The sequence below is a fragment of the Manihot esculenta genome, chromosome 8 (assembly GCF_001659605.2).
Source record: "Manihot esculenta cultivar AM560-2 chromosome 8, M.esculenta_v8, whole genome shotgun sequence".
Classification (NCBI taxonomy): domain Eukaryota; kingdom Viridiplantae; phylum Streptophyta; class Magnoliopsida; order Malpighiales; family Euphorbiaceae; genus Manihot; species Manihot esculenta.
The window spans coordinates 30563078-30589047 of record NC_035168.2 but is presented as its reverse complement, the minus strand read 5'-3'; the positions used below and the strand labels follow the sequence as shown (position 1 = coordinate 30589047).

General features: G+C 37.9%; 1 protein-coding gene across 1 annotated transcript; it reads right to left on the bottom strand.

The window, feature by feature from the left end:
• Positions 1 to 323: 323 nt before the first annotated feature.
• On the bottom strand, positions 324 to 3556 carry LOC110621527 (putative receptor-like protein kinase At3g47110). The gene is made up of 3 exons (XM_043959329.1): positions 3091 to 3556; positions 885 to 3024; positions 324 to 778 (listed from the first exon to the last, which is right to left on the bottom strand). Exons 1-3 carry the CDS (start codon positions 3493 to 3495, stop codon positions 399 to 401), a joined length of 2925 nt encoding a protein of 974 aa, XP_043815264.1. The 5' UTR covers positions 3496 to 3556; the 3' UTR covers positions 324 to 398.
• Between the last annotated feature and the right edge of the window lie 22414 nt (positions 3557 to 25970).

Genomic DNA, 25970 nt, shown 5'->3' with positions numbered 1-25970 from the left:
TTAATCATTTTATTTTTTAAAAAAATATTTTTTTTATTAATTTTTAATTATATTCATTTAAAATATATTAATTTTTATTAAATATTAAGATATATTTTGAATATTCATTTTAAAAAGTAATATTTAATGAAAAATTATTTTTAAAATGCTATAAAATTAGATAGAATTATAATAGTTTATTTATATATTATTATAATTTAAAAAAGAAAGTGCACAATAATTTTAAGATAAATAAAAAAAGATAAAAATTATGGTACTGTATAATAATAACAAATAATTAATCAGTTTTATTTATTATATTATTTAACCAGCTAATAGGAAGTAAATGATCTCAACTTACATGTAAACTCAGAGAATTAAGTGAAATTTTATTCATACTTCTTCCACCTACTGCTTTTTTATCTGAGAAAGGAATCTCTAATGTCATGCAATTTGTTGACAACGGAGCTTATAGCCATTCGCTCTCTAGGTGAGCTCGAAGAACAGGAGACTCCAATTCTCATGGCAGAGACTACGCATTCTTGTGTTCTACTTGCATTGCCCTGTGCATTACTGTTTGTGATTATTTCCTCTTCTTCATTTGTCTCTTCATCAAGCATTCTTGGGTCAATAACATCCATGGCATTTTCAGGCAAAGCCATGGCAACGAATTTGTGAATGCTTAGATCATCTTTGAACATGTCATCAGTAGGCCTTCTCCCTGTAAACATCTCCAGCAACAGTATCCCGAAACTGTAAACATCTCCAAGTGCAGAGACTTGGTCATTCAATCCATACTCTGGAAGAAGATATATATAATTTGATGTTATTATTACAACAATTCAAAAGTTAGCAGACTTGATCATGCAATGTATTGATTTTCGGGCTGATGAAAAGAAAGATACCTGGAGGGATGTAGCCAATTGAGCCCTTTAATAAAACTGAAATTGCTTCACTTTTGGAGGGATTGTTTGAGGATTCAAGAAGGAACGTTGCCAATCCAAAATCACCAACATGGGCTGTCATGTCTTCATTGAGGAGTACATTGCTTGGCTTTAGATCACAATGAACAATTGGAGTTTCACAATAGTGATGTAGATAATCCAATGCAGAAGCAATGTCAATGGCTATATTCAATCTCTGAATAAAGCTTAATCTCTTAGTTTGATCTTGCTCATCTGCTCTAGGATGCAACCATGTGTCCAGACTTCCATTTGCCATGAACTCAAAAACCAGACATTTAAAGTCATTGCCTTGATGATCAATGGTTGAGCAGGCAGTGATAATTCTTAGGAGATTACGATGTCTTATGCTTCTCAATGCATCACATTCATCAATGAAACTCTTTGAAGCACCTCGTTGTTGGAGGTTCATGACCTTAATGGCAACCATTTTTCCATCATCAGAGAGAGTTCCTTTATATACAGAACCAAAACTCCCCGATCCAATCAAACTTTCAGCAGAGAAGCCATTAGTTGATTTCACAATTTCTGAGTAAGACATACCCACATGCTTATCCTCAGAAGGAGGTGCTTTGGAATTGGTCATACAGAAAATGACAACATAACATAATATTGCAATTGCAAATAAAACCGCAATTGTTACAGAGATTATCACCTTGAGGTTCAGAGGCTTTTCTTTCTTTTTCTTGGAGCATGAAGGCAAATGTAAATCTGGGATACCACCGCAGAGCTTATCGTTTCCACTGATTGAAACGGCACTGGCATTTGAAAATATTCCTTCTCCTGACACCTCTCCCTCAAAATCATTGAAGGAAAGATTGAGATACTTGAGATCCCGTAACTTGCTGAGAAATTCAGGAATTTCGCCGGACATGTTATTGCTTGAAAGATCAAGTTCTTCTATACCTCTTAAATCTTTTAATGACTCAGGAATTGTTCCTCCAAGTTCATTACCCTCCAAATGCAGGCGTTCCAAACTAGAACAGGTGCCAAGTGAGCTAGGAATTTCACCAAACAGTTTGTTGTGTGACAAATCCAACTCCACGAGATTGTGCAAGTTACCTACTTCTGATGGTATGGAACCAGTCAAGGAATTATTAGATATGACCAAAGAAATTGAGAGTGAAGAAAGACCAATGACCTGTTTGGGTATGCTTCCATTAAGATTATTACTCGAGAGGTTTAAGTTTTGAAGATTTTTGCAGTTCCCTAGACTTTCAGGTATGCTACCCTCAAATCTGTTTTCCTCCATGAAAAGCCTAGTCAATCTAGTCAAGTTCCCTATGAAGGGTGGGATTGATCCAGAGAATCTGTTAAGATTCAAATGCAGGGCTCCTAAATTTTGCAGTTTCCCAATAGCAGATGGAACATTTCCACTGAGATAGTTACCTTCCAATCCCAGACTGTACAAGTTAACTAGGTTCTCAATCCCAACAGGAATGCTTCCATGAATCAGATTCCATCCTATAGTGAATATTTGTAAATTGGTTGAAAGGTTACCTATGGTGCTGGGCAATTCTCCTGCATAATGATTTTGTGCCAAACCCAAAACCTCTAAACTGGTGCAGTTAGCCAAAGAACTAAGAAAATTCAAGTCATCAATTTCCCCATTTCCCAAGTTATTTTCATCAAAATTAAGTCTATATAAGCTTTGCAAGTTCTTTAGATTTCTAGGAATATTTCCAGTGAGACTGTTTTGAGCAAAATCAAGCACTTGAAGTCCCGAAGCATTGGACAAAGATACAGGAATCACCCCCGTAAAATTGTTGACACCACCAGCAAATATTCTGAGGCTAGGAAGAGTCAGGCCAACATCTTGTGGTAATTGCCCATGAAGCTGGTTTTGAGTAACAGAGAAGTAGTATATGGAAGAGAGATTATAAACTGAAGAAGGGACAGTACCCGAGAGATAATTGCCATAAAGCTGAAAAAGGCCCAAGCTTGAAAGCCGTCCGAGCTCATTTGGTATGTTTCCTACAAAATTATTCAGCGCAAGTGAAAGAGCAAACAGAGAAGAGAAGTTCCCTATCCAGGTTGGAATCTTGCCTGTAAGGTTATTTCTCCCAAAAGCAAAGACAACCAACTTCGACAATGAGATAAGCTGCTCTGGAATCTCTCCTACCAAGTTGTTGCCAGATGCTTCAATTACTGTAAGTTCCTTACAGTGAGTAAGATTAGATGGAATTTTCCCGACAAAGGAATTGTGGGTCAAATTTAAATGCTGCAACTGCCATAGACGTCCCATTTCTTGGGGAAGCTCACCAGAAAAGCTATTTTCGTACAAGTTGATTACAGTCAGATGGGTGAGGTTTCCTATAGAAGGTGGTATAGAACCAGCCAATTTTTTAGAATTCAAGTTCAAAGTTATTACTCTATCGTTGGACGAGCTGCACGAAACACCAATCCAATTGCAGAAATGGACAGAATCATTCCAGGAACTCATGACTCGAAGAGGATCTTGAGTTACCAGATTCTTGAAGTCGAGCAAAGCGAGTATGTCAGTCTCATTCCCAGGAGTAGCAGCTGCTGTTGCAGATTCCAAGCCGGAGTTCATGAATAAAACAAGAACACCATGGAGAAGATTTATGAAAACCCACCTAGAATTCGACCGAGAATCCTCCATTTTTCTCTTTTTTTGATGTCTTCAAGTGCAGAATTATCATAAAAATGTACATGTATATTATTAGTTTTCGCTACTTCAAACTCACGTGTTTATCTGGTGTTTTTTTTAATTTATTTTTCTTAATTATTTTAATTTCAGTCTAAATAATATTAGATCAAATTTTAAAAAATTTGTAAATTTTTTATAAAAATTATTTTTTAAATATAAATATGTTATTTATTTTACTTAGATTTTATCTTTAGTTAGGTTAATAATAAATTTTATTTGACTTTATAAAGTTGGTTTATTTGAGTTGTTACTTCTGTAATTGCAATTACGAATCTGAGTGTACTGCTGGTGAAATTGCAAGCGATGAAGTGGCTGTTCGATAGCTTTGTGAAATCGATGATTTATTTTTTTTTTTTATTTGATTTTTCTTATCACTATTAAAAAAATTCTGAAACTTAAAATAATAATAGTAAATTATTTTTTTATATATTTAAACTGTAATTACAAGTTAATATTAACTATTTAAAAATATTATTTCATATTTACTACTGCTCCAACATAAGGCAGCTATTTACGTATATATTTTTTTTTACGGATAAAAAATGTAGTTACTTATAATTTTTTTAAATAAAAAATAAATAAATTATTTATTAAAATATATTATTATATATAATAAAAAATTAAATTTTCTTTACATTAATTTTAAATTATATTAAAATAATAAATTTATAATTATTATTATAATATATTATATAAACCCTAAAATATAGTAGTGTGTATATCAGTTCAATATTTTAATTTGACATGTACTTAATAAATCAAATATAAATTTTGAGTTAGAGTGATTATAAATATATATTTTTACTTTTTTTTCTATAAACATGTAAATGAAGCTTGCATTAAAAGGCTCAAATAGACTCTAGAACGTTACAATTTAAAGGATTATAAATGATTTAAAAATTCATAGTCCACAAAAAAAAAAAAAAAAAAAAACTATCAGATTGAGTCCCTATGATGCTCGGTATCAAATAAGTGATTCGAAGAAGGAATGCCACAATAAACATTGCCGCCGAAGCAACATTAACTTGTCGACAAGTATACCTAATCATCACCGTTAATGTCAACCTGCTAATAGGCAAAACGCGGCCAACCTAGAGTTGATAACACCGATGATTCCTACTCAAGTTGAATAAATTTCAACGTGATGCCAGTTAAATTTTATATGTTAAAGCAAAGTAAATAAATTCAAAAGATTAAAGACAAAGAATAAAGAACAGCCACCGTCATGATGTATAAAGATGGGTAGCCTAGTCGAGGACCATTTGCATCGCTTGTCGCAAACTAATAGAGCCATTGCCACTGTTTATTGGACAGAGAGACCGGCTTATGATATTTTCAGTCTCATTTAGTCATGAAGCAATTTTAATAGAGTCATCCAAACTCCAGAGTCGAAAATCATCGATCATGTTCTAGAACTACCAATAAGCACTAGATCTATTATACAATTTTCAAGACTCATTAAGATATAGAATAAAAATAAATAAAAAAATAAAGAAATAAAATCTAGGTGAAGCCTTCGAACCTACTCCACCTAAATGCGCAGAAGTCTAATGATCGCATCGAAGTCATCGATTGAAACCGAAACAAACCCCAACGAAACCATCAATAAATTCAAATAACACAACATTACAAAAATAGGACAAATTTGAAAATTATACAACTAAAATGATTATGGTTAAAAAAGTCGTGAAAGTAAATGACATCTAGTAAACCACTACTCTAGCTGTATATTTTTGTTTGGGTATATGGATGTGAGAAATCTAAATTCGTACAACCACTATTTTGACAAATGTAGACTTGATTAATTATGATAGAAGACCCAACTCCAAATGGATCAACATTAGAGTTAACTCATTTTTTAATAATTTTTTTTCTCCTTTTTTCTTCTTTGTGTTCACACATGATATCTTTGAGCCTAACTGTTTAATGTCCTTAGCATGAAGAAAATGAAATTGGCTTAGTTAATAAAATAATTTGAATTGCATAACCGGATATTGTGCAAGCCAATAATTGGAAATCCCAATTCATCTAAAAAATCAATTGACCTCTGGAAGCCATCTCAGTAATGATACATGTTTTTAAATTGAAATTTTAAATTAAAATAAAATCTTTGCATAATTTTAATTTTAATTTAAATTATTAAAATTAAAATATTAAAATAAAATCACAATATTTTACAAAAACTTAACTTTTTCAAATCTATTAGCTTTTTTCATCTAAAGGTTATGGGAGCAGCTTACGTATATTTGAAGAAAAGTTTTAGGAGCTAAAATAAAAAGTTTTAAAATAACTTTCATATTTGAGATGAAGGCTTTCTGAGAAAGAAAGTTTTAATACTTACCTTTGGTTTTATTATTTTCCTTTATTTTATAAAATTTACATTCATTTCATGAATATACTGATGAAAAAAATTAGTTATAAGGGGAGTAAAAAAAACTAGAGAATTAAATCGAGAAAAATAATAATTTTATGCATAAAAAAGAGATAGAAAAATAGTAATAAGTGAGAAATTAAACAGAAATAATATGTTGCGAGAAAGATATAAATAAAATTATATTACATTTAATTGCAAATAATATTTTATACAATTTTAAAAAAGAAAATAATAAAATTAAACTTAATTTATTTAATAATCAATTTATCTATATTAATTTTAAGCTGCACAATTTTATTAGATGATTTATTTTTAAAATTTAAAATTAAATTAAATTAAAATCAAATTATATTATATTATTATTTCAAAACAGTAAATTTTAGTTTAATTTTAATTTTAATTTAAAAAAATTATAATCCAATTTAAAACTCAAAATTAATTAACCAATTTGGTTCTAAATTTAACCGATTAGCCTACATGTTGATATTAGACTTTATGCTCTCTACTCATCATTTAGCAAATAGTTTCATTTCTTTTAGTGATGGGAAACTTATTTGGATAGACCTCAATCCCTCAATTTCATTATCATAATTTCAGCTCTAATAAATTCACATTACATATTTTATCTAACAATCCCAAATAAGTCATATTTTTTCTGTATTATAAATGATTTTTTTTATATAAATAATTTTGATTAGGATTTAAATTCGAGACTTGTCAATTTTAAGACGACTTCAGTATTAATAATTTTTTTTATTTTTATTTTAAATCATTAATAAGTTAAAATATATTGGTGGATGAATTGTATTTATATTAAATCTAAACTTCATTCTATTACAAATGATATTAATATATGGTTTTGGGTGATGTGGATTTATACATCATTAAGAAATCTTATTAAAATTGTTGCGATTATGTGTATCTTAATGTTAGCAATAAAAAAAAAAGTTTGATGTCGAGAAGTGAATCAGTGTACTTGTGTATCGTAGCATAAATTTTAGATTGAGATTTTTTCGGAGGCTTACTTCATCTAGTCGTTCGGGATCTTGTATTCATAATGAATAAGTGTGTATATAAACTTATATGCCACTAAAAATGTTTATTAAAATTATCATAATTTTAACTTAAATTTAGTGGTTATATTGATATATGTATTTTAACTTAAAAAATACAAAATAAGCACGGCCTTAAAATCAACCTTTTAGAATAAGTTAGGCCTAATGTAAATGTCGTAAAGTTGACCGGGCTAAGAAAGAATTTTTCTAAAATAAGGCATTGTGCTACTCTTACTCCACACTAAATGAGATAATAAACTCTAAATGCCGTCAATCATTTCACTGTGTCATGCATTTATACGACTTTTGAGAAAAAAAAATGCATATTTGATGTTCGGCAAAGAAAGATGAGAAACATAAATGTTTACTACCACAATTTGGATGAATTTGGACCTCATTAATTATGATATACAATCCAATCCCAATTCATCAACATTAGAGATTAATTCTTTAACAGCGTGAGTGATGTATGAGATCCCTCAAAATATATTCTGACAAGTTTGGTTTGTTCATTTTTTATTTTTTTAATTTTTTTTATCGTTATGTGTAACCGTTATTTTACACTCGTACCCTCCTATTATAGTCACTACGGTTGTACATATGAATATACTGCATTATTTTCTTTCATCATGTGACCATTTAATTTTAATTTGGAGCCAAATAGATATGATTTCTAGCATCAGAGGGTTTGTTGTCTAACAGAGCTAACAGATTATTTGTGACCTGGCCCCTTACGTGTAGGCCTACACCCAGTTCGGCTCATCAAAGCAAATCTAGAATAAGTTTAGGTTTGTATATAGAGTAGGCCCGAGCATTGGACTCTAATAGAACTAAGACTCGACCTTCATAGTATGGATTCAGTCATGATGACCTCCGGACATCATAAGTGAATAAAATATTTAAATTACTTAAAGAGATGCCCATTAACGAGAGAGAAGGTGAGATGGAATGATACAGATCTCTTCTCTCTCAACGCTTTGCCCCTTTAATGGATTATTCACTTAAATTACTTAAAGAGATGCCCATTGATGAGGGAGAGAGAAGGTGAGATGAAATGATACGGATCCCTCCTCTCTCAACGCTTTGCCCTTTTAATGGATCTCCCTCAACGCAAATCCAGATTAATCGAATTACTGAATTTCGAATATCGAATGATTTATAATAAAAAACCAATATATATGAGATAAATTAATAGTAATAGAGTACTCTTTTCATCCTATAATTTTAGCTCACTAATAATGTCAAATAAAAGCAAAATGGACATTCTATAATACAATTTAATAGAACCAAAACATGCATATTTATATAATAATTTATTAAATAAATTGACATTACATACTACAAGTGATATTAGAGCATGTCTGCCGTGCATTAGTTAATGAAAATATTTATCTTTTTGTTTGATATGATTTATTTTATAAAAAAATTAAATAAATTTTTATAAAATTATATAAAATGTCGACTTTTTTTTCAATAATTAAAATTTATTAATTTTAAATAAAATATTTATTAAAAATATTTATTCAACTGAAATTTTATAAATTTTTTATTCTAAATAGAGAGTTAAAAGTTATTTTAATAGGATCGAAATTGACTTTTATTTTTCACCGATCAATTTAAAAAGAAATAATCAAGGCATGGCCCTAAACTTGCCCACCTATAATATGCTAGGCCCGGTGTAAACTCCAGCCCAAGATTTTTCAAAACAAAGCATTAGGATAATTTTACTTCGCACTAAAATAAAATGGGATAATAAACTCTAAAGGCCCCTCTCAAAACCTTTACTACGTGATGCTTAGCAATATGAAGAAATCTCATTTTTATTCTTGAATTTTGAGTGATGTTTAATATTATCCAATATTAAAATTATTTTTTCATAAAAAATTTTAATAAGAAAATTTAATTTTATTCTTAACAAATTTATTATTAATAATAATAAAAATCAAAATAGTTAATATTATTATTATTAAACAATTTTTATAAAAGTAAAAGGATAAAATTACTATTTTATTATTGATATTACACAATAACCATTCAAAGTGTGTTATGAATTTGACTATACGATAAGACCACAGACAAAATCCTAATAAACTATGGATCTCAATCATTCAAGACTCACTCATAAGAAAAAAGACTCAATCAGCATGGTGGCCAGTACTAAAACGGTAGGATGCTTTCCCTATGTGTCTGATTGAAATTCTCATAACATTTAGTTATCGTTAAAGGATATTATATAACATATCTCCATTACACCTACAATCACGAGATCTCTTATCCACTAGCTAGTAGTAGTCAGATTTTCAGGGAAGTCACTAACTAACCCTATTTTATTATAGTATAAAAGTAAAGTATACGCAGAGTTTAAGGTACGCATTTATACACACTCTTCTTAAACTCAAGTTATTTATTTACACTCGTATTTCTGTACAAGTTTACTGACTTGAGTATTGGAGTGGTTGCCTCTAGACACCAACCATCTCACATTTTCTTTTTGCAGATTGATAAGGCATATTCAACTCTTTTTCAGCCACATCATTTGGTTCCATTGATTTTTCTGTTCATTTGGGATAAATCCAGCCTAGCCTTTCCATTCACTTGTTCACCTAGAGTCCTTTTTTCATCTCTCACTTTTAAGATGGCTAAAAACTCACGAGCTGCTGCCAAGTCTAGTACTAACAGGGGAGTCATCGTCTCCTCCATCTCTTGTAGTGGATAGAACACTCCTTTAATGGTCAACGAGATATACCTCAATAATTTAAATAACAAGCAGATGATGCAATACATTAAGAAGATCCATGCAACTCTCGAGCAATACAAAGCTTAGGAAAATGCCTCATTCATGGCTCCCAGAATAAGGGAGAAAGCATCCTTTGAGACTCCAAAGAGCCAGACAGAGGCAGTTCACACGCAGTCCAAAGGTAAGGCCAAGGTTGAGCATGAGGAATCATCAGACGAGGTATCAAGAGACATTGATTAGAAGTTGGTTCAACCTATTCAAAGATACCAGAAAGAACAAGAAGAAGATCATGGCCTGGATGACACCTCACTTCTATTAGAGGAAATCTTTTCAGAGACCTTTCCCACAAAGTCCAAGCTGCTCAATTTGGATAAGTGCGATGGGACAGTAGACCCCAGGAGCCATCTGGCTACCTTCTGAACTACGATGTAGCTCTAGGATGTCAACGACTTCGTGCTGTGCCAGGTCTTCCCATCCACCCTCATAGGTTTAGCCTAGAAGTGGTACAAACATCTGAGTCCAGATTCTATCAATAACTTTACTCAACTTGACATGCTCTTTAAATCTAAGTTTGTTACTTGCATACCTCCTAAAAAGCTCTCCTTGGACTTGTGTAAGATCTAGTGAGGGTGAGTCTTTAAGGAGTTTCATCTCATGTTTCAGCACTGAAGGAATACTATAATACCTGGCTAAGCTCTAACATCAGAATTCCAACTTTCCGGCGGAATTTCCATTGAAATCTGGAATCTCGAGGCTAGAATCCCTTAGAAGGGTAAAAATAAGGTTTTCTTAAAATGAATTTGAAAGAAAAGAGTTTTGAGGGAAAACATCAGGTTCAGCCGCCGAAAGTGATGCTGCCGTAGGACCTTCCCTTTCGGCCCCCAAAGGTGGTTTATCCAGCCACCTATAAGAGGCCTCCAGCTCGAAAATGAGAGAGTTTTTCTCTCCATTTTCGGGCAAAGGTGAGTCCTCGCCGCCCTTTGATGTCCTTGCTGTTTTTCCTTCAAATCTCTCAGTAAATTTATGAGTTTTCACTTGTTTTTGAATTTTTAAGCTTAAATCAAAGTTTTTAAAGTTTGGAGACCTTCGAAGACCGTTTTTCTCCATCTCCAAGTTTGGGTCACATCGACCTTAGATCTTCAAGAGGTAAGTGTAGATCCTTGCCTTTTCCTATGTTTTAAATAAGTTTTAAAGAGGTTTAAGGGTTTTTGATGCATGAGATGGGTAGATCTAAAGTTTTAGGATATGGGTTAGAGTTTATGTTAAATGTTTGTTCTTGTGTTGTTTTTGTTGATGTTTGTTGGGATTTAGACTAGTTTTATGCCCTTATGCATGAATGAGTGAATATGCATGTTTTTGAGAAGTTGGGTGTGAGGATTGTTGGTTTTGATGGCTGTGGGCATGAGGCAAAATCGGGTTCTGCCATTCTGGAGAACCCAGGTTCGGCCGCCGAAGTAAGGTTCGGCTGCGGAACCTGCTTGTGGAGGCAGCCTTTGGCCGCCTAACCTGCACCCGAAAGCATGGACTTTTGGATCTGTGAAGGGGTTCGGCCGCCGAACTCGCCTCCGAAAGTCCCTGACTTTCGGATCTGTAAGGGACCTTCGGACGCCGAACCTGCCGCCGAAAGTCCCCTACCCAACCTTCCTTTGCTTGTTTCTTATGCATGTTTTGATATGTCTTAGGGGGTTTTGGGGAGATGTTTAGAGTCTTGTTAGAGATATGTTTGGTCCCTCATGTGAGTCCATCTGTATAGGATCGGACCTGAGAGACCGTAGAGGCCAACAGTGAGACAACTGCTCCAATGTTAGTAAAGCGTCAGCCAGAGGTGAGTAGAACTGAACCATATTTTTAAACTAACTAAGCTTTTAAGCATGTTCATGCATCACGAATGTGATGTTTATGTAATAGGTTATTTTCCATTAGAATTCACAAATATGATGCATTACATAATTTATTGTTGATGTGGTGGATATTGGATGACCCACTAACCTTTGAGCATGATATGTTATGATACGATACGGAAGACTAGGGCTGCCCATTCTACGCGCTCTGACACTATGTAAGAGAAATATTAAGACTACCCATTTTACGCCCCTGACACTTATGGATATGTTATGTTATGTTTATGAGAAGTTCTGAGTAGCTCCGTCGAGAATTAGCGTTTCTAAGTAAAAGTGAGTTTGAAAAAAAATAAAAGTAAAAGTGAGACTTTTCTTCCTCCCTAAGGCCATTATATAATATAGGTAAATTACAATTATAGCCTCAGCCACAATCCTCTATGGAACCTATTTGAATACTAATTCCATATCTGATCATCTACTTTCAATTCGGGTCTCTAAATTTCATATAACTTTTACTTTGAATAAAAAATTTTATAAAAATTTAATTTAATTTATTTTTTCTTTCAAATTTTTTATTTAAAATAAAAAATTTAATATTTTTTAATTTAAAAAAAAATCTTTATATAATTTTATAAAAATTTGTTTAATTTTTTTCTTTTAAAATAAATTATACCAGATAAAAGATTAATAAAATATTCATTGTCTAAATCTTTAAAAAATTATAAACTTGGAGAAAAAACCTAGCCCAACTACAACTTGGGATAACTGGTGAACATCAAACCCTGTTATAGATTACTATGGACAAATCCATCAATACTGGGGCAACACTAAATAATGGCGACACAACTCAACAGCACATGTGAATCAGGAAATACAATATTTACTTTAAAATTATAACTATTTAATCTCCAGAATAATATAATAATTAAATAATTAATCGTTCTAAAAATGTAGCAAGAGTTAGTATATTTATAAAAATAGAGGATTAAATGCTTAATTTTATTAAATTATATATTTATTTAAAAAAGTCATTATTGAGTAGATTTTTATATAATTTTTAATTCTTTAAATTTTTATTAATTAAGAAAAAATAAATTTATTTAAAGGTTATAAATACTAAAAATATTAACCTACTAATTTAGTGACTAAGAAGTGATGTGGCTGAAATGATATAGATAGAATACAGTGAATAAAGTTGTACTCTGATTGGTTAATTCTACAAAATTAAAAAAAGTAAGGTGGGTAATGTGGATAGAATAGAATTATGTTGTAATTGATTAATCCTACAAGATAAAAGAAAGTGAGACAGTGGTATCCATGGCAGCCACTCTAACGTTTAAATTAGTAAGGTGAAGAAAAGAGAGTATAATGTTTAGAATTCAAGAGTAATTGTGTGAGAGAACAATATATTTTTATCTCAGTAATTCTTCTCTTTTTATATTATAATAAAGTGAAGATAAGATAGTATAATGTTTAGAATTCAAGAGTAATTGTGTGAGAGAACAATATATTTTTATCTCAGTAATTCTTCTCCTTTTATATTATAATAAAGTGGAGATAAATATAGTATTTTCTGATAATAGTTTTTTACGAATATTGATTTTTTACTAGCTCTCGCCGCTTTGCCTACCTAGCCTTTTTATGATGGCTGCCACATTTCCTGAGCCACATTTAAAGCCTGTTGTCAAATCGTCTTATAAAAATCCTTCTTCTTTCCCAAATATCACTTTTGCTGTCAACTGCTATCAATTGCAAAGGAAGACTCGGTCCTTCCTTCTTTTCCGATTACACTCCCTTGCTTTTGCGATAATTTCTGTTTTCTTTTTTCTTCCTAGGATGAATAGGAATACTTGCACTTCTTTTACTCTTAGTGGAGATTCCACTTTAAGCTCCTCCTTCGATGGTCCAATCCGTGCCTCGGACCCTATCGTTCTATTGAGGAAAACTCCAGAAAATGAAAGTAGCTCGATTAGTGACATCCCATCCATCTTATCGGAGCAAGATGTGGAATGCCTTTATGATACTTATCAAAATTCTCGAGAGACTTTTCATGTCTTTGTCCCTTCCCCACGCGTTCATATGAATGACTTGATTCCAACAGATGATACTATTATGATCTTCGAGGAGCAGCTGAAGATGGGTCTTCGGTTCCCCCATAGACCAATTTTTTATTGATGTCCTTCAATTGTACAAGTTTTCGGTTGCTCAGTTGCATCCTAATAGCTAGATAATCCTAGTGGCTTTCCAATTCTTCTATCTTCATAACCATATCGAACTGAGTGTAGCTCTCTTGTAATACCCGGCTAGAGTCCGGCATCGGAATTCTAACTTCCGGCGGAATCTCCGTTGGAATCTGAAATCTCGGATGTCGGAACCACCTAGAAGGGGTAAAATATGTTTTTATAAAATATTTTTATATGTTTTATGGTTTTAAGAAAGTAAGAAAATTGAGTTTTGAAATAAAACACCTTGGGAGGAAAACGCAGGTTCGGCCGCCGAACCTCATGTTCGGCTGCCGAACATGGTGGAGTTGCGGAAGCTCCTTTGGCCCCTGAAGGTGGTCTGGCCAGCCACTTATAAAAGGCCCAATGTCCGAAAATGGACGTGTTTTCCTCTCCATTTCGCCCATTTTCGGGCATAGGTGAGATTTCGCCCTTCCATGGTCGATTTTATGCTTTTCCTTAAATCCTTCAAGTTTTTGATGGGTTTTTACTTTGTTTTGAAGTTTTAAGCTCAAAATCAAGGTTTTAGAAGCTTGGTGACCTCCGGAGCTTGTTTCCTCCTAATCTCCAAGTTGGGTCACGCCTACTCTCGATTTTCAAGAGGTAAGTGTAGATCCTCGCCTTCTTTTATGTTCTAAGTAAGTTTTAAGAGGTTTTATGGGGGGTTTGATGCATGTTGAGGTTAGTTGTAAATGTTAGGGTTTATGTTAGTTTTATGCTAAATGTGCTGTATGTTGATGCATGTTGGGGTTTAGACCAGTTTTATATCCCTATATGCTTGAATCTATGTTTTTACATGCTTTTGGGAAGTTGGATGCATGTTGAGAGGTTTTTGGGTGGCTGAATGAGGGAGGCAGAATCGGGTTTTGCCATTCTGGAGAACCCAGGTTCGACTGCCGAAGCCATGTTCGGCCGTCGAACCTGCCTGTGGATGTAGTTTTGGTCGCCTAAACTCGCCCCCAAAAGTTTGGACTTTCGGCTCTGGAGGGGAGTTTCGGCCGCCGAACCTGCCGCCGAAGGATGGTGACTTTCGGCTCTGGAAGGACCTTCGGCCACCGAACCTGCCTCCAAAAGTGCCTGACTTTCATATCTATAGGGACCTTCGGCCGTCGAACATGCCGCCGAAAGTCCCCTGCCCAGCCTTCCTTTGCCTATTTTTCTATGCATATTTGTGATGTTTTAGGGGGGTTTTTGGGGGGATGTTTAGAGTCTTTATAGAGTATGTTTGGTTCCTCATTTGAGTCCACCTGTGTAGGATCGGACCTGAGAAACCGAGGTGATCAGTAGGGTTAGCTGTTTCAGAGTTAGTCCAACATCAGCCAGAGGTGAGTAGAATTGAATTTTATTTTAAAGAAACTAAATTTTAAGCATGCTCATGCATCATGAATGCCATGTTATGAATTAGGTTGATTGCATTAGAACTCACGAATATGATGTATTGCATAATATGATGTTGATGTGGATGGATATTGGATGACCTACTAGCCCTCGATATGATATGATATGATATGATATGGAAGTCCAGGTCGAGGCCCATTCTACACCCTAGGCACATAGTAAGAGAAAGTCCAGGTTGAGACCCATTCTACGCCCCTGGCACAGTTGGATATGTTATGTTATGTTTTAAGCGAAAGTTCTGAGGAGCTCCGTCGAGGGCCGGGGACATTGGATTATGTAGAGGGTTACTGGTGACAATACCATCTTAAGGTGATTTACTTGTGTTATGAAGCATTTCATGAAAGCATATGTTTATTTAATTGTTTTATGGTTCTACTCACTGGGCTTTTGTAGCTCACCCATTTCTCCTAACCCCCAGGTTTGCAGGGTCAGAGATAGCTCAAGTGGTTGGCTAGAGGCTGATATATGATATGTAATAGTTAGTAGTGGACATGTATATTGATGTAATGTAATGTATTGAGGATTAGTATTGTGCTTGGCCCTATTGATAGTTGTAATCCCTTTTTACATGATCTTTTTATAAATATTTTTAACAATGAGATATGTTGAACCAAGTCTGATGTATGAGATGTTGATCCTACTAGAGCATTTGATGAGGGCTCTAGTATGGGGTTTTAATGTTCACAGTTATGATGTATGTTTCGATTAGGCTTGGTATATGAAAGATTTAAAATTTTTATGTAAATATATGATCATGTATGAGATTTTATCAGGTACACAGGATGTATAGTAGGCTTACTACGGGTCCCGGCGACCTTAAGTTGATCTGAATCCTAGCGCCGGTAGCGGTCCGGTTTCTGGGTTGTTACAGAGTGGTATCCGGTCCGGTTTTCGGATCGTTACATCTCTTCTCCCAACTATACCAGTTGGATATCCACAAAAATGTGAAGTTCTGATTTTTTAGCAGATGCAAGCGCTAGATGATATTTGACCGAATACCCTCCTCATTGAAGCGATGGAAAAATAAATTTTTTATCCTCCGACATCAGAAGTCCAGGGGTTTTGGGCATCTCTAAATAAGATAAAACTTATGGGTGGATTTGAGGAAGGATGGGTCCTACTAAAGAGGGAGGAGGATGAGGCTTTAGCCTCCCTTTTGACAATGGCTAAGTCACCTGCCCAGCCTTCCTTTGCCTATTTTTCTATGCATGTTTGTGATGTTTTAGGGGGTTTTTAGGGGATGTTTAGAGTCTTTATAGAGTATGTTTGGTCCCTCATTTGAGTCCACCTGTGTAGGATCGGACCTGAGAAACCGAGGTGATCAGTAGGGTTAGCTGTTTCAGAGTTAGTCCAACATCAGCCAGAGGTGAGTAGAATTGAATTTTATTTTAAAGAAACTAAATTTTAAGCATGCTCATGCATCATGAATGCCATGTTATGAATTAGGTTGATTGCATTAGAACTCACGAATATGATGTATTGCATAATATGATGTTGATGTGGATGGATATTGGATGACCTACTAGCCCTCGATATGATATGATATGATATGATATGATACGGAAGTCTAGATCGAGGCCCATTCTACACCCTAGGCACATAGTAAGAGAATGTAACGACCCGGAAACCGGACCGCTACCGGCGCTAGGATTCAGGTCGGCTTAAGGCCGCCAGAACCCGTAGCAAGCCAAATATACATCCTGTGAACCTGTTTAATCCCATACATGATCAACAACATACATAAAAATTAAAACTTTTCTTTCCAAGCCTAACCTGTGCATACATAACATATCATAAACCCCTCGTTGGAGTCCTCATGATATACTCCAATGGGTAACATATCATAACATATGGTAGGCTTAGATAACATAAACATCATAAAAACATTTTTGGATCATATACACAAGGGATTAAAACAAACTCCAGTCAAGCACATTCTAAACTTTCATTACATTACATAACATACTTTTACATTGCAAATAAACCATGTCCACCGCTATGCTATTACATAAACTTCTCTTACTCTTCTTGACTTCTCTATCTACTCTGTACCTGCAAGACTGGGGTTAGGGGAGAGGGGTGAGCTATAAAGCCCAGTGAGCAGAAATTAAAAACATTTGATTTAATTCCTCCATTTTTAGGTTTATTATTGTTTATTTTATTATTCTTTTTCTTATTATCATTATTATTATTATTTTTTCATCATATTATTTAACTTTTTCTTTTTCTTATTCATGCTTTCATGAAATGCAACACATCACAGCTAATCACATAAAGGATGGTATTGTCACCATTAGTCCTCAACATCTCCAAATGCCAGGGGCGTAGAATGGGCCTCACTGGTCTTTCTCTTACATAACATAACATTCTAAAGTGCCAGGGGCGTAGAATGGGCCTCGCTGGTCTTTCTCTTACATAGTGCCAGGGGCGTAGAATGGGCCTCGCTGGTCTTCCGTAACATATCATCATAACATAACATCAGAGGACTATGGATCACCCAACAACCATCCACATCAACATCAATTTATGCAATGCAGCATATTCGTGAATTTCTAATGCAAACATCCTGGAATATTTCATGGCATTAATGATGCATGGGCAATGCTTTATGATTCATTCATTCATTCATTCAATTACTTTACTTTAAACTTAGGGAATTATCCCACTCACCTGGTGACTGAAGCTTTAACAACGGACTCTGAACGACTATCTCACAACCGGGGGTCTCGGTTCCTCGGGTCCGAACCTCTTGAAGATCGAGAGGGAGACGACCTAAACTTGGAGATCCACGAAAATGAGCTCCTGGGTTCCCAAAGCTCCAAAACTTGTTTCAAAAGTTCAAAACCTTCAATGCAAGCTTAAAACTCAAGAAAAATGGTGGGGATTTGAAGGAAGAACACTAGATTGGGAAGAGGGAGGTCGGAAGCTAGCTGTGGCCGAAAATGGGAGAAAGCTCGCCCATTTCGGCTAAGTGACCCTTTTATAGTGGCTGGCCAGACCACGTTCGGGGGCCGAACTTGCCTCCGCATACATGCCATGTTCGGCGGCCGAACTCGACTTTCGGCGGCCGAACTCGACTTTCGGCGGCCGAACCTGAACTTCCCTCACTCATGCTTTCGGGGGCCTAACGTGCCTCCAAAACGCATGCATGTTCGGCGGCCGAACTTGACTTTCGGCAGCCGAACCTGGGTTTTCCTCCAAAGACTTTTCATGTAAAACTCATTTAATTTTCATACTTAAAACCATGAAATGCTTTAAAACATTTTGTGAAAACATGTTTCTACCCTACTAGAGGCTTCCGACATCCGAGATTCCACCGGACGGTAGGAATTCCGATATCGGTGTCTAGCCGGGTATTACATCCTTCCCCCCTTAAGAACATTCGTCCCCGAATGTTCACCAAACAACATATAACATACATACTAAGCACATAAAACACTTCACACTTACCTCAAAAGAGATGAGGATATTGCTGGAGCATGGACTCCCGTGTCTCCCAAGTGCACTCTTCCAAGTTGTGGTGGTTCCACAGGACTTTCACCATCGGGATTTCCTTGTTTCTTAACTTTCTGATCTGTGTGTCTATGATCCGTACTGGCTGTTCAACATAGGTGAGATCCTCTTGGACCTCCACATCAGGCTCACTAAGAACCTTGCTCGGATCTGACACAAACTTCCTCTGTAACGACCCCAAAAAGGACCGTCACCGGCGCTAGGATTCAGGTCGGCTTAAGGCCGCCAGAACCCGTAGCAAGCCTGCTATACTCTCTGTGTACCTGTAAACCTCATACATGATCATACATTTTCAGTGAAAATAAAACTCTTTTCTGAACCAAGGCTTAACCTGTGCATGCACTGTCTCTGTACTCTGTACTCATGTACTCTGTACTCTGTATCCCTGACTAGAGCGTGCTCTAGATGGGTTAACTCATACCTGTTAAGCCTGGTTTTCACATACAGGAAAACATATATACATATACAGATCATGTACAAAACATATATCACTAGGTCTAGGTCAAGCAACAACTATTACATCTCTTTAATATTACATGTCCACTCTAAGCTATTACAGATCTCTTCACTATCCCTGCACTCTACTGGACTGTCCCTGTACACTATACACTGAACCTGCAAAACTGGGGTAAGGGAGTGGGATGAGCTCTATAGCCCAGTGAGTAGAACAGTAAAACATCTCAGTAAAATATGATCTCATGGAATGCGCCATAACACAGACAAGCCACATCAAGAGTAAACCTGTCACCACATAGTCCCAGTAACTCTGTGCCAGGGCGTAGAATCGAGCACCTGGTCTTCCTGTCATATATGTATAAGTGTGTATAACACCTGTGAACTTACCATTGCCAGGGCGTAGTCAAAGGCTCCTGGACTTTGCTATATACCTGCCAGGGCGTAGTCAAAGGCTCCTAGTCTTTACTATACGTGCCAGGGCGTAGTCAAAGGCTCCTGGACTTCCTGTCTGAGACTATTGGATCATTCAGCATTCACTCACATCATCAAATAACAATGCAATGCAACATAGTCGTGAATACTAATGCAATCAACCTATGGCATTAACATGATGCATGAGATATACTAAAAACAGGTTGTGCTTGTATCAAAAGTCATAAGTTTAGTTCCACTCACCTCTGGCTATCTGGACTGACTGACTCTGCAGGTTTACCTCTGGAGCAGTACTCACTGCTGCTCTCTCTGGTTCCTCTGGTCTGTAATACATAAAGAGTCAAATGAGGGACCAAACTAACTTATCACAACCTCTATTACACTCCCCAAGAATCCCCTGAAACTTCCTTACCTAGCTATGCAAAGCATGCAAAAGAAAAGCTGGACAGAACACTTTCGGCGGCAGGTTCGGCGGCCGAATGTCCTCTCCAGAGACGAAACTCAAGCACCTTCGGCGGCCGAATCTCAAGCTTCGGCGGCCGAACCCTTTCGGGGGCAAGTTTCGGGGGCAAAACATACTCCAGAGACGAAAGTCTCTAACCTTCGGCGGCACCTTCGGCAGCCGAAGTCCCCAAACAGAGCCGAACATGCAAAACTCACGGGGCAAGCTGTGGCAGCCAAAGCCACCATGCAGGAGGTTCGGCGGCCGAATGAACCTTCGGCTGCCGAACCTGAGTTCATCCAGAACTCAGCCCGACGGCAAACCAAGCTCCTCTTTCTCTTCAACATCTCCAAACATGCATAATCAACTCCTCAACATACATATACTCATGTATATGATCACAGGGGTCCAAAACTATCTAATACCCCAAACAACAAATCACACATAACACAGAAACATATATTCATGCATATATCACAAACCTTCCATTGAAAACCTAAACATGCATCTCTCTTTTCACCTATCCCATAAAACCTTCAGAAAACATATAAAACCATAGCCAACACATCACTTACCTCCTGGTGAGTGATCTCAACAAAGGAAAACGGTTCAACTCTCTTCACCCTCACTAACTCTCCAAAGCTCACTTTTTGCTTCAAAACCTTCACAATGGTAAATGAGCAAACTCCTGCATGAGCTGCTCAAAACACTTGCAGATGAATCATAAGAGACGTGGTCATTCCATGGCAAGAATCTAAGGCCAACACTTGTCAAAACAAACATGACTCAGCTCACTAGCCAACTCATCGTCGGCTGCCCAATCACAGGCAAGACCATGCAACATTCGGAGGCCGAACTTCCCTTCGGAAGCCAAACACTTTCGGCGGCCGAACTTACTTTCGGCGGCCGAACTTGGCTCCTCTGCCTTAGGTCATTTCAACTCAAAACTCACTTCCCTTAACCTTAAAACATCTCATAACCCTTAGAAAACACAATTCCTACCCTTATATAGAATCCCAACACCCCGGGATTCCACCAGACAATAGGAATTCCGGTGCCGGATTCTAGCCGGGTATTACATTCTCCCCTCCTTAAGAACATTCGTCTTCGGATGTTCCTAAAACACACAATTAACATGAAACAGAGAAAACGAACCTCAAAACAAATATGGATACTGCTGGAGCATAGACTCCCGCGTCTCCCAGGTGCACTCTTCTAGATTATGGTGGTTCCATAGAACTTTCACCATCGGAATCTCCTTGTTCCTTAGCTGTCTGATCTGCGTGTCCAGAATCCGCACTGGCTGCTCTATATAGGTGAGATCCGTATGAATCTCCACTTCAGGCTCACTCAGAACCTGATTCGGATCTGACACAAACTGTCGTAGCATAGAAACATGAAATACCGGGTGAATCCTCTCCATAGAAGCAGGTAAATCCAGCTTATACGACACATTTCTGATCCTCTGCAACACTTCAAAGGGTCCAATGTACCGTGGAGCTAATTTACCTTTCTTCCCAAAACGAACCACTCCTTTCATTGGAGACACTTTCAGCAATACCCAATTACCCTCTTGAAACTCCAACTTCTTTCTGCGAACGTCTGCATAACTTTTCTGTCTACTCTGAGCTGTTCTGATTCTCTCTCTGATTATGGGCACCATTCTACTGGTAATGTCTACTAACTCTGGCCCTGCAAGAGCCTTCTCTCCTACTTCTTCCCAGCAAACAGGGGATCTGCACTTCCTCCCATATAATGCTTCATAAGGAGCCATCCCAATGCTAGCATGATGACTGTTATTGTAGGCAAATTCCACCAAAGGTAGATGCTGCCTCCAAGAACCGCCAAAGTCTAACACACAAAGGCGAAGCATATCCTCTATGGTCTGGATGGTCCTTTCTGACTGTCCATCAGTCTGTGGGTGGAAAGCAGTACTGAAATCCAATCTCGTGCCCATTGCACTTTGCAGACTCCGCCAAAAGCGGGAGGTAAACTGAGGTCCTCTGTCTGAAACTATAGACACTGGAACTCCATGTAATCTCACTATCTCATCCAGATAGACCTGTGCCAACTTATCCACAGAATAGTTACTCCGAACTGGAAGAAAATGAGCAGATTTCGTGAGTCTGTCCACAATCACCCATATCGAGTCTATCCTGTTGGACGCTACTGGTAAACCCACTACAAAATCCATGGCGATGTTCTCCCATTTCCATTCTGGAATCGGTAATGGGTTAAGCATTCCGGCTGGTTTCTGATGCTCTAATTTCACCCTCTGACAAACCTCACAGGCTGTCACAAACTGCGCCACTTCTTTCTTCATGGCTGGCCACCAATAGACCCTTTTCAGATCCTGATACATCTTGGTGGTTCCTGGGTGAACACTATACCTCGCATTATGAGCTTCCCTCATAATGTCTTCCTTCACACTGCCTCTATTTGGTACACAAAGTCGACTCCCATAGCGAAGGATCCCTTTGCTATCAAATCTAAACTCTGCACTGTTGCCTGACTGAACAGTCCTGGCAATTTTCATCAATTCAGGGTCCTCATGCTGTCTCTGAGCTATCTGCTCCAGAAACACAGGTGTCACCCTCATCTGTGCTATCAACGCACCTGTACCAGACAACTCTAGCTGTAATCCCCCGTCAAAGAGCTTATAAAGCTCCATCACAACTGGTCTCCGCTCTGCTGCTATATGGGATAAACTGCCTAGTGATTTCCGGCTTAGGGCGTCTGCGACAACATTCGCCTTACCCGGATGATACTGGATCTTACAATCATAATCACTGAGCAATTCGACCCACCTTCTCTGCCGCAAATTCAGCTCTCTCTGACTTAAGATGTACTGTAAACTCTTGTGATCGGTGAAGATCTCGCATTTAACCCCATAGAGGTAATGCCGCCACATCTTAAGTGCAAAGATAACTGCTGCCATCTCTAGGTCATGGGTAGGGTAATTCAACTCGTGCTTCTTCAACTGTCTCGAAGCATAAGCGATTACTCTATCACGCTGCATCAATACACAACCCAATCCCACTCGAGATGCATCACAGAACACTGTGAACTCTTCATTACTGACAGGCAGAGCTAACACTGGTGCTGTTGTCAATCTCCTCTTGAGCTCCTCAAAGCTCTCTTCACACTGGTCTGACCAGATAAACTTCTGGTTCTTCTGAGTCAATTTGGTCATTGGAGCTGCTATCTTTGAAAAGTTCTGAACGAACCTCCTGTAGTAACCTGCCAGTCCCAGAAAGCTTTTAATCTCAGTCACTGTAGTGGGTCTGGGCCAGTTAGCTACAGCCTCTATCTTCTTGGGATCTACCTCAATACCCTCTGCTGATACCACATGGCCCAAGAAGGCAATGCTCCGTAACCAAAACTCACACTTTGAGAACTTGGCATATAAACCATGCTCTCTCAGTGTCTGCAACACTAACCTCAGATGCTGGGCATGCTCCTCTGCATCTTTGGAATACACTAAGATATCATCGATAAACACCATGACAAAGTGATCCAGAAACTCACTGAATACCCTGTTCATGAGATCCATAAATGCTGCAGGGGCGTTAGTCAACCCGAACGGCATCACTAAGAACTCATAATGCCCATATCTGGTCCGAAAAGCTGTTTTAGGCACATCTGCCTCTCTGACTCTCAACTGATGATACCCAGATCTCAGATCTATTTTCGAGAAACAACCTGCTCCAGCTAGCTGGTCAAATAGATCATCAATCCTAGGTAGAGGATACCTATTCTTGATAGTGACCTTGTTCAACTGTCTGTAGTCGATACAAAGTCTAAGGGATCCATCCTTCTTTCTGACAAAAAGCACTGGAGCACCCCAAGGTGAGGTACTAGGGCGGATGAAACCCTTATCTACCAAGTCCTGTAACTGTTCTTTCAACTCTGATAACTCAGCTGGCGCCATCCTGTAGGGAGAAATAGAGATAGGTCTAGTACCTGGCAGTAATTCAATTTCAAACCCTATCTCCCTAACAGGTGGTAGTCCTGGCAAATCGTCTGGGAACACATCGAGAAACTCTCAAACTACTGGTACTGTGGCTGGTTCCCTCACCTGACTGTCTAGCTCTCTCACATGAGCTAGAAACCCCTGACAACCCCTCCTAAGCAAACGACGAGCCTGAAGGGCTGAAATCATACCTCTGGGTGTACCTCTCCTGTCTCCTCTGAAGACACACTCTGACCCATCCTGGTCTCTGAGACTCACTAACTTCTCTCGACAGTCCAACGTAGCACCATATGCAGATAGCCAATCCATCCCTAGAATGACATCAAAATCTATCAAGTCTAGAACCACAAGGTCAGCTGGAAGGCATCTACCCTCTATGAATACTGGACTGAAACGACAGACTGACACTGCCACTGATGGGTCACATCTAGGTCCACTGACCCAGAGAGGATACTCTAACTCAGAACTGATCAAACCCAATCGCTCTATGGCTCTCGAAGCAATAAAGGAATGAGAAGCACCGGGGTCCATCAAAGCATACACATCTGAACACCCAATGATGAGATTACCTGACACCACTGTGTTCGACGTGTTCGCCTCCTCCTGTGTCACTGTGAAAATCCGTGCTGGGGCTACCGGATTTCCACCTCGGGAACCTGCTGCTGAAGTAGAGGCTACCCCTCTCCCTCTACCTCTGCCACTAGTCTGAGGCATGACTGGAGCTGCTGGCCGTACAACTGGCTGTACCACACTGCCCGAACTCATCTGCTGGGATGGTGCAAAAGTCATCTGCGGACAATCCCGAGCAATATGCCCTTCCTGTCCACATCGAAAACAAGCTGTAGATCCCAACCGACAAACTCCTCCATGTGGTTTTCCGCAGCGTCTGCAGACTGGAGCTGTGCCAGAGCTTGAGCCACTACCTATTCCCAGACCTGACTTGACTTTACTCCAGAACCCTTTCCTTGTTCCTCTTGCTCTATCCCACCTCTTACTGCCTGTCGAACCTGAACTGGGGGCCTTAGAACCCGAAGCCTGTGCCTTTGACTGTTTCTGACTCTTAGCACTAGCTTCCATCTTCCTAGCTGCATCTATAATAGAGTGAAAACTCTCCTTTTCTGCTGGAAGGATCAAAGAAGAATACCTGGGATGAAGTCTCATGGTATATCTCCTTGCTTTCTTCTGATCAGTATCATAGGCTTGACCCACGTACTGAAGCAGATCTAAGAACTTATCTGTGAACTCATCAACAGTCATCTCCTCTGTTTGTCTCAACTGTTCAAACTCAATGATCTTCATCTCTCTGGAACTGTCAGGAAAAGCCCACCCTGCAAACTCATTGGCGAACTCTCCCCATGACATGCTGTCCATTCTAGGCTCCACATAATTCTTAAACCATTCTCTGGCTTTCCTGCATTTTATTGTGAAACCTGCCATCTCAATGGCTCTCCTATCATCTGCTCCCAATTCACCGGTGATCATCCTAACTGCTCTGAGGTAATCAAATGGATCATCTCCCGTGTTGTATTTCGGAGCATCCAATTTCAAGTACTCCGTCATTTGGACTTTACCTCCAGATGAGCTAGGTTCATGTCTGTCAACACCAGGGGCTACTGGTTCTGGTGGTAGTACTGGGTCATTTGGCTCTACGTGTGCTGCACTTGGATGAGTAGGGGAAGATGGATACAGAGGATATGGTGGATATAATGGGTAATAGTGAGGATATGGCATATATGGCATGTATGTAGGATATGGGTCAAATCGAGAGTACTCCGACATCCCCTCCATCGGATACTCTGGCTCCTGAAACAAGGAAGGATAACCAAAACCTGAGGCCTGAGCACCTCCCTGCGACTCTCCCATACCTTCCTCAAAACTGCCTATACCCATGCTGTCATCTATCTCCATAGCTTCC

What these genes read in the sequence shown, in the direction of transcription:
- LOC110621527 (XM_043959329.1), bottom strand. Translation starts at nt 3,495, where the DNA reads ATGAACTCCGGCTTGGAATCTGCAACAGCAGCTGCTACTCCTGGGAAT. An exon ending in CTCACTGTAAGGAACTTACA is followed by an intron (nt 3,025 to 3,090) that starts GTAATTGAAGCA and finishes TCATTGTCGAAG; the next exon opens with TTGGTTGTCTTTGCTTTTGG. An exon ending in AATTGGCTACATCCCTCCAG is followed by an intron (nt 779 to 884) that starts GTATCTTTCTTT and finishes ATCTTCTTCCAG; the next exon opens with AGTATGGATTGAATGACCAA.